At 41.1% G+C, this 10,264-nt stretch overlaps 1 protein-coding gene across 1 annotated transcript in view; it reads right to left on the bottom strand.

Moving 5' to 3' along the window:
- Positions 1-3,848: 3,848 nt before the first annotated feature.
- TXNL1 (thioredoxin like 1) overlaps positions 3,849-10,264 on the bottom strand; it is a 40,911-nt gene continuing 34,495 nt past the window's right edge. The window contains exon 8 of the mRNA XM_032213797.1: positions 3,849-4,034. Within this exon, the coding sequence (XP_032069688.1) occupies positions 4,005-4,034 (30 nt within the window). The 3' untranslated portion in view covers positions 3,849-4,004. The remainder of the gene's footprint in view (positions 4,035-10,264) is intronic.

Genomic DNA, 10,264 nt, shown 5'->3' with positions numbered 1-10,264 from the left:
GTGTGTGTGTGGCCATTCAGGAGTGGCATTTGGGGGTTCGCCAAACTGGGCAGAATCCTAGCTAGAGAATCGCCCGAACCCGTGCGAACCCCCCTGAACATTACTATCTGAAAGTGGATAATAACCTTCTCTTCATTCTGATTTAGGTGGAATAAAGTAAAATTTTAAAAAATGAATATAGTTTTTATTTTAAGCAGCAATACACCTCTGGTTCATACAGTATTTAGTTTAGTTTAAGAGCTGTAGTGGCGCAGTGGTGAGAATGTAGTATTGCAGACTAATTCTGCTGATTGCCAGCAGTTTGATTCTGACCGGCTCAAATTTGACTCAACCTTCCATCCTTCTGAGTTTTGTAAAATGAGGACCCAGATTGTTGTGAGCAACATGCTGACTTTGTAAACCGCTTAGATGGTTGTAAAGCACTGTGAAGGGGCATGTAAGCGTAAGGGCTATTGTTACTGCTTCAGGGATGCATAACTGGGTTGGGGTACTGAGCAGTAGGGCATATTACAAAATAAAGACAGGGCTAGAAGAAAAGGTTTTTAATTTTCACATTTAAAATGGCATTAAATGACACAACATACTTACCTGTTTTAAACTTCTGTGGAAAGGGAATCAAACCCACCTTGCCATTCAGTCTTCCTGCCATTTATTAGATTACAAAGATTTTTGGGATGCAAATCAGAGGTGGGATTCAAAATATTTTACTACCGGTTCTGTGGGCGTGGCTTGGTGGGCGTGGCAGGGGAAGGATATTGTAAAATCTCCATTCCCTCCCCTCTCCAGGGGAAGGTTAGTGCTAAATCCCCATTTCCTCCCAATCAGCTGGAACTCGGGGGGCAGAGAATAGATGGAGGCAGGGGCAGTCAGAAGTGGTATTTATCGGTTCTCTAACTACTCCAAATTTCCGCTACCGGTTCTCCAGAACTGGTCAGAACCTGCTGAATACCACCTCTGATGCAAATACATGAGTATTACACATTTACTTATTTATTTTGGCATCCAGACTTCTGCCTGCTAGTTCAAACTCAAAACAGCATAAGGCAAAACCCGTCTTGATTCCAATGACTTGATTGACACATATATCTGGAGCACAAATTAAGCTCAGTGAATCTTGTCTCTCCTCTGATTTCAAATATTATTAAACCGGATGCGGCAAACCTTACTGAAACGTCTGCATGTATGTTGCGCAAATACTGTGCACAAATACTATACAGGTACTTGCAGAAATATCTGGGATAGTGACAAACCTAAAGGTAAAGGTTCCCCTCACATATATGTGCTAGTCGTTCCCAACTCTAGGGGGTGGTGTGCATCTCCATTTCAAAGTCGAAGAGCCAGTGCTGTCCAAAGACATCTCCATGGCCACGTGGCCAGCATGACTAAATGCCGAAGGCGCATGGAACGCTGTTACCTTCCCACCAAAGGTGGTTCCTATTTTTCCACTTGCATTTTTACATGCTTTCAAACTGCTATGTTGGCAGAATCTGGGATAAGTAACGGGAGCTCACTCTGTTACGTGGCACTAGGGATTCGAACTGCTGCACTGCCGACGTTTCTGATTGTCAAGCTCAATGTCTTAGCCACTGAGCCACCACATCCCAACTACCTACCACTTGACAATTTATTTGCCCAGGCCTTTGAAGAAGACTGATGCCCTTTCTCCCTTCCGAGTTCATTTTCTTTGCCATCGTTGTTTTTCAGTCTACGTGTTTCTGTATTTTTTACCAATTGTAACCCCACCCCCTTCAAATTATTGGAAGTTCGGCAGCATAGAAATTTAATAAATTATTACTGGAAGTCCTTGACTTATAATTGTTTGCTTAATGACCATTCAATGGCACTGAAAAAAAATGACTTAAGACCATTTTTCACACTTTATGACCACTGCAGCATCCCCATGACCATGGGATCAAGATTCTGACGCTTGGCAACTGGCATGGATTTATGACGGTTGCAGTGTCCCAGAGTCATGGGATCAGCTTTTGCAACCTTCTGCCAAGTAAAGTCAATGGGGAAGCCAGATTCACTTAACGACCATGTTACTTAACAACTGCAGTGATTCGCTTAACAACTGTGGCAAGAAAAGTCATAAAATGGGGTAAAACCCACTTAACTGCTTAGCAATGAAATTTTGGAGCTCAATTGTGGTGGTAAGTAGAGTTGAGTACAGGTTGTGAACTCAAAGCGTTGCTAGAAGTTCAAGAAATAATGCAATTCTATTCATGGCTTATGTTCTGACCTAGGCTTTCCAAAATCATGAAGCAGACTCCTCATCCCAATAAAACCTCTTTTTATTTAGTTTAAAGTGAATTCCTCTCCAGCAAAGTCCTGGCAAATAGTCTTTCATGAGATTTCACAACTACAGACCTGTATCAGGTTTGGAGAGCTGCCAGGCCGATATCTTCCAAACGCCACGCTGTAGCAGCAATCACTTGGCAAGAAGTCAGGAACAGATCTTCACCCTAATGAAATGAACTAATTGTCTCCTGCAAACTCCCCTCCCCGTTCGCTCCTCTTTATTCCCTATGGGAGGGGCCATTCACTGTCCAGTTAAAAGAGCCGAGGTGGCTCAGTGGTTAAATGCAGCACTGCAGGCTACTTCAGCTGACTGCAGTTCTGCAGTTGGGCTGTTCAAATCTCACCGGCTCAGGGTTGACTCGGCCTTCCATCCTTCCGAGGTGGGTAAAATGAGGACCCGGATTGTTGTTGGGGGCAATATGCTGACTCTGTAAACCGCTTAGAGAGGGCTGAAAGCCCTATGAAGCGGTATATAAGTCTAACTGCTATTGCTATTGTTGCTTTACTCCCGAGTCAATCCTTGTTTGTTAGCTGTTCTCTTCTCCTGGCAGTTCTGCACATGTCACATCAGGAACAGGCTCCAGCTGTCCTTCTGCCCCACTGATCTCCAACTCAGAAGGCAACTGATAACTGTCAGATGGCCCTGGCCCCATCTCTGCCTCTTACGCAGAGCCCTCATCATGAGCCTTCCCCAGACTACAGGACTGGCCCATGTTCCTCCCCAACCTCCTCACTGTCCGAATCTGCCACCAGCTCCTCTGGCTGCTGGCGGGCCACAACAGCTTAGTTAGAAAAAAGCTGGTGGAAAGCAAGAGCCAAAAAAACTCTATTTAAATTAGTGGACTTAAAAGACTGATTTCATTCTTTTCGTTACCACTCAGGTAATAGCCACATTTTTTTGGATGTCACATTTTTCTGCTCTTTCAATGGGTGTATTTTGTTCAATATGACCTCTCAAATGTGTCTAAAATGGGGAAGAGTCAGCAACTAGCAGCCCTTAATTCAAATCTACCTCCAAATAATGCTTTCTGGCTCACTAATTACTTTCACCAGATTAGGGGGAAAAAAGAAAAACAGATGCAAATGAGGAAATGTTTCAGCAAGATTTTTCAGCAAGCCATTTTAGAAACTGAGAGATGAGAGCCTGCAGTTCCTTGTGGGACTTAACACATCCTTCTAGGTAAGTTAGCTCTGCAACTTTCAGAATTCCCAGTCCATCCAGGCCAAAAATAGGGTGTGTGGAGGCTGAAAAGGGGTGGCAAGTGGGGTCAGTGGATGGGTGGGGCTTCAGTAATATTTGCTCCGTAAGACGCACAGACATTTTCACCCACTTTTGGGAGACAAAAAAGTGTGTCTTATGGAGCGAAAAATATGCTATATTATTAAACTTACACACAGAGCTTATATGAATCAGGAGGTACGATTCCAGTTTTTATCACCAAAGTGAGACAGCAATTCTTCCACTCTGCAATTTTGACAAAATTAATGGATTTTATTTACATTTTTTTTGCTCCAAGATTACAACAGAAAACACGTTTAGTGAAATCTCATATTAACAAAATCCACTGATTTATTTGTAATGGCAGTAAAATGGAACAGACTGATAGTCTCTGGTTATGGCTGGGTGACCTTCCATGAGCTGAAGCTAATGTGAAATCCCATGTTGAGTGTGTGATAAGGCCTTCCAGCATCTTGGTTGCATCTTAGTGGCTTTCTCCTTTTTTTCCTACCACCTGTGAAAGAGAAAGAAAAATTTACCCCTTGAAGAAATGGCATAGAATAGAGCCTCTCATTCTACTGAGAAGGAACTGCAATGTCTTTTCCAACAGGCATATTAAGGTGAAAGTGGCGGAGGATTATTAAATGGAAGAACTGTTAATTTTTAGCTAAGAATGAGTGGGTCTGTTCAAATGACGACAGGGATGACAATCAGATCAAAACACTGTCCTCCTGAGCTTGGTATGAAGTACAGTTCAATGTGCATCACCTAATTTATTACTATGAAATAGCACAGAAACCTGTTGTAACACAGCATAACTATTTTTCTCCACAACATTTCACATTAAGGTTGAATTCTACAGTAGGGATCTGCAACTTCCATGAGATGCTCACGAGGAAAAAGGCATCTTAAATCTTTGATATATCAGTGTGCACTCAATAAAATGTTAGTTTGTAATGTATCTACACTAGTGATGGTTAACATGTCGTGAAGTTTTGCGTGACACACTGGAATTCATTAATATCTAACAACTATTCTTGAGAGCACATCTCATTCTTGATTTATGGAGGCTACCTTAAAATGGAGTGTGCTCTCACATGGCCAGAAAAATCTCCAAAAACTGTGCGAGTAATGGCTTTTCTTTAGAGGGGTGCTTGGTGGTCTCCGAGCTTGGTTGTTTTCTTGGAAACATTTCATTACCCAAACTAGGTAACATCATCAGTGACATCAACAAACTAGGTCACATCAGCAGCACTGATGATGAATCTGTTTGACTCATTTAATGAGGCAGTTTCAAACAACCACAACTTTGTATAACACAATACTGAATTCTCAAAATAATAACTGGTAAGAGCAGAAGTGAGAAACAAATGGTTGAAGAGGGGGCTGAGAAGATAAATGGTTGAAGATGGATGACACGAAATGGGTTACAAATAGTAAATAAGCTAATCATGAGAAACATAACAGAAAGAGTACATGAGGGAACTCATTGGGGAAGACAAAGCTTTGATTGATTTGGTAAAAAGGAAATACATTTGCAGGGGTATAGCAATGTAAGTAGTAGGAAAATGTATACATTGTGTATAGATAAAAGAAAGGATTATGCGGCAATAAGTAATTGGGGAAAGAGATTTGGCTGTATGGCCTTTTCAGCGAATCCAAGGGGATTACACTGAATTGCCAGCAGTGGGAAAGTTTGAAATATTTTTTGATTGGTCATTTATTCAGTGAGTCATTTGACTGGATGGGCTGAAGTCTCTCTATGAGCAAGAGCGAATGCTCAAATGACTGGTAACTGGAACCAGCATACATAAAAATAATCAATCATCATTCACTATATAAGCCATTAAAAAAAAGTCTAATCTTTAGAAAAGATATAATGGCATGCAGACACTGGTGCTCAAAAATACTCAGGCTAAGAAAGAATTAAAATGTCATGTAACAGTACAGAAGGAAAACAATAAACAAGTTAAGATTTAATTAAGCATGTTATATAAAAAGCCAAATTAAACTGGACAGAAATGTGAAACAAACATTTATTCCTTGGCTTTGATTAAAGCACGGTACTCTGGTTTAGATTAGACAGTTACAACCACAAATTAGACAATTATGATGTTAGCAGAGGTGCATCAATCACCCCTCCCCCGCATAAAAATAATCTATACCATTCAGTAGGGGGAAATGCTCAGGTGGCCCATGTGTATTATCTGAAAAATTAAACATTTCAACATTGATGTTTATCAACACAGTTAGACCTACCTGAAGAATTCTTAACCACAATAACTCATATTGATAATGATAAAGGAAAAATAACTGCATTATTTTTTTATTTCGAATGCCTCATTATTTGGGCACATTTATGTTTATGAATTGGGCACACCCATTCAATATGTATGAATTATCATATTTTTCGGAGTATGAGAGACGCTCTGAACTATTGCTGTTGCAAACAGCCTGGTCAGCTTCATTCAGAACAGCCTGATTTAGCACCAACAGCTGATTGGCGGTTAGATCTGCCTCCTGTAATACCGCCTTATCAGTTGTTCCAGGCTGCGGGGATCACTGCGTCCCATTTTCGGCCTCTGCACATCCCATTTTCGGTCCATTCCAGGTGGTGGGATAGGAGGCAGCAATGGGCGATGACGATGCCAATGGGCGGTGGTGATTCCCACAGCCTGGAACAACTGATAGGCAGTATTCCAGGAGGAAGATCCAATCGCCAATCAGCTGCTCATGCTAAATCAGGCTGTGCTGATGCTGACCAGGCTGTTTGCTGCAAGGAGGCAAACTGCTGGGAGGCAGAGGCCCAAGGGTGGGGGTGGTCAGGGCTTCGACAACATTCACTCTATAAGACGCACAGACATTTCCACCTACTTCTGTTATTTTTTTTTGTGGGGGGGAGTGCGTTTTATACACCAAAAATACAGTAATCATTCAAACGTTTCCCACTCCTAAAGTTCTGGGTGGGAAATTCTTAATCTGATCGTTTTTAGGAATTAAAATTTTCTCTCAACCTGCAGCTTTTTTTGACAGACTCCATTCCATGATGGTACATTGTCATTAAGCACCACAGAACAGGCTGGATTTCTAAATGAATAATGAAAATTGACACAAGTGGAAACTCCCAAGTGATATTCATTTTGCTTGGGAAGGAAGAAAGAAGGTTCCTTATTTAGGCAGCAATTGCTGAAGTACATTTTTTAAAATTTTATTTATCTTGTTTGAATCTATCTACCAAGACGGAAAGCCCTCCCAAATTTCCAGACATTTTAGGACTACAATTCTCAGAATATCCAGCTGGCAAAGCCATCAGGCTGCAATTTGATAGGTATGGTCCTAATCATATATGAAAACAGAAAACATGTTTGATGGCATATCTGATGGGAAACATATCTGATGGTTTCCTATTCAGTTACCTTCTGAAAGAACCACCATGCTGTACTGTAAGTTAAAACACTGTATGAAATATTTTTCCACAGAAAGTAACAATACGGATAAAAGTAAATTGATTATCAGAGAAAATTACAGTCGGAGTTACAGGGTCTCAATCCAGATAACGCCTTGAGAGACCCATAACTCAAAGTCACAGCCCAAGACACTCTCAATGTCAATGTCTCGCTCTCCAAAGTAGCTCAGAGCATTGGCCAGCCAGATCTAACAAAACTGGATAATGTAGCTCAATTTAAGGCAGCTTCATATATGTTCTGGACCAGAAAAATGCTATGATATCAGTTTAACCCTTGAGAAGTTGAAAGATCCCTGCCCTGAGGGGGAATCTGTAAGAACTTGGAAATCCTGTCAGGAGAGACTTAGCTAGAGTTCACTTAGTCTGAATGGAGAACATGGTTGCGCCCTTCAACTTCCTGTGAGGACTGGCACAAAAAAAATGCCAACATGGTGAAATGTTGAAGCATTTAACAGAAGAGGAAGGCATTTCAAAACCAAAACAGCGCATTAAAAAAAGAATTTAAAAACCGCATGGTAAAAACAAAGATAAGTCCATGAGGAAAGAATGAGGAAGGAAAGCTGTCCCAGAAGATGGCGAGCAGGAATTGATGGTACCAAAAGCAGTGGAACTGTGCAAATGAGGAGCAGAGGGAGCAGGCAGAAAGGGGCGGTGGAAAGAAAGCTCATTTAAGAACAAAATTCTTCTGCATTTTTATTTCTTTGGGCCAGGGAAATGCTGAAAAATAATAAAATAGAGTGTTAACAATGAAGCAGAGAAAATAAGTAGCCAATGAACAGGGGGAAATGGAAATGCCATGCCAAGGAGAGCTACATGGATTTCACATACATTAGCCCCCTCAAACATCTTTCACTCCCAAGAGAGTGGCAGGAGTTTTATCATCCTTCCTTGTATGGAGATTATTAATTACATTATTTTAATATATTATCAAATTCATGATAAAATTTGATTCATTTAAAAATTAAAATGGTATTAATATTCATTTAAGCAATTCATTTTAATTTTTAATTTTTTTTAATACTTATTAATTTAAAAAGCCAAAGCTAAAAGAAAGTAACAAAAAAGGGAGGCAGGACATGCCATATATCACTTAGCATAAAAGAGAAAATCTCTCTGCCCCCCCCCCATCCCTCCCAAAAAAATTAAACTTGCATACAATGAGTAAAAAAAAAAAAACATGCAATGAACAACAATTCCTAACTCTGGATGCAGGAGATGAGGAGTGAATTAAATCTCAAGAAATGATATCTGATTTGTCTTCCAAGTGATTCCGGATTACTGGAACATGCACAACAAGCACTATAGATTGTAGTGACTGATCCACCAATGCCCAGGGTTAGAGAGAATGGAAGAAATCTCCCTTGGATATGGACCCGTTCATGCTGCAAGTCTTTAAAACGAGGTCGGATTTACTGGAGAGATTTTGGATTAAGTTTTCATCAATTAGTTGCACAGCAAGGAGTTAAGAAGAATCTCCATATATTTGGATTCCCAGGAAAAAGTGACTGTGATACACAGACAACTTTTTCCTATCTGCTTTGCAGGTCACATATTCCAATAAGAAAATGGGTATTTAAAAGTAGATCCAGAAACTGCTGAATTAGTATAATCACCTCAAAAAGCCAGAGTTATATTTTCCATGCAGAATTTTGTTATATGGTAGCTTGGGGTTTGGCTAGCATTTCAAATTAAGAGTGGAAGCCCCTAGAACAGGGATCGGCAACCTTAAACACTCAAAGAGCCACAAAGGTCCTAACCGGAATCCCCCCATTCAATTCTGAAGCCGACCAGAAGTCCGGTTCCACCACTATAGAGTCTCCTCCTAGAGCAGCATCCTTTTTCCTCTACCTGTCCTAACCGAAATCCCTATCAATTGTGGAGCCAACCAGCGTCAGGGAGCCGCAACAGAGGGATGAAAGAGCCACATGCGGCTCCAGAGCCGCAGGTTGCTGACCCCTGCCCTAGAAGCATAGGTATGACAGGTAGTAGAAAGGTACAAATTAGTTGATGACAGAATCAACTACTGCAGTGGTCTCCAACCTTGGCAACTTTAATAGCAGTAGACTTATATACCGCTTCATAGGGCTTTCAGCCCTCTCTAAGCGGTTTACAGAGAGTCAGCATATTGCCCCCAACAGTCTGGGTCCTCATTTTACCCACCTCGGAAGGATGGAAGGCTGAGTCAACCCTGAGCCGGTGAGATTTGAACCGCTGAACTGCCGATCTAGCAGTAGCCTGCAGTGCTGCATTTAACCACTGCGCCACCTTGGCTCTTAGAAGCTTTGCTGGCTGAGGAACTCTGGGAGTTGAAGTCCACAAGTCTTAAAGTTGCCAAGGTTGGAGACCACTGAACTACTGTATTTCAAAATACTGCAGAATGTTCTGTTTCCCTCTTGGACCATGCCAAACCCATCTCTGAAGCATGCAGTTCTGGAGGTGCAGTTTGAGATGTTATATGTTGAGATGTTATACATAACGTTCTGGACAAAAACGAACCTGTTTCAGGGTTAGAATACCATTAGGACATTTCAGAAGATTGAGTTCAAGGAAACCCCCTTGCCCCAATTGTCCCTGAGTAGTACAATCCAGAGGTACTTTGCCCTGGTCCAAAGGGAAATGGAAGATTCTCAAGTCCCCCTGAGTGGTACATTCCCAGATTGTGGGGTTTTGCTCATGTTTAGAGTTTAATAAGTGAAGTTATTCTGGCAAGTTAATAGTCCTGAAAAGGGGTAGATGTAGAATTTACTAACAGGGATCTAAAGGGCAAAAGGAAAATGAAAGCTGGACGCTTTTTCTCCCCTTCTAAAAACTTGAGAATTTCATTCCTACAACCTATAATTATTCAGTAATAGGGGATTTTCTAAGGCCTCTCATCCTGAAATTTCATACAAGTCTGTGGAACTAACAGACCAAAATAAATGAATGGCATGTTGCCACGTAGCCAAGGTATTTTGAACTGCAACTATGAATGCAATCCTCATCTTGCATTCATGTTAGCTCTACTTGGTATTCTGTACCTCAGAATTACAGAAGGACAAAGCTAAGCTGGGGATCCAGTTTAGCCCCAGGAATTTCTCAATTACTCTTTGTTTCCAGCGTCTTTCCTGCTGTTTATTATGTACAAATTAAGAGGCATCTTTAATTATACCCTCCTTCACATCATTAAAGGGGCTTTGGTAGAATTCTCAGCTCCTTCTACCTTTCTTTTTCAAAGCAATAGCCTTAAAGCTTCAGCTCCAGAGCTGCCTCTGCTAAGGAGAGGCCTACAGGCTATGTAA

The sequence above is a fragment of the Thamnophis elegans genome, chromosome 3, assembly GCF_009769535.1.
Source record: "Thamnophis elegans isolate rThaEle1 chromosome 3, rThaEle1.pri, whole genome shotgun sequence".
Lineage (NCBI taxonomy): Eukaryota > Metazoa > Chordata > Lepidosauria > Squamata > Colubridae > Thamnophis > Thamnophis elegans.
Note: the sequence above shows the minus strand (reverse complement) of the source record. Positions and strands in the feature narration are given on the sequence as shown.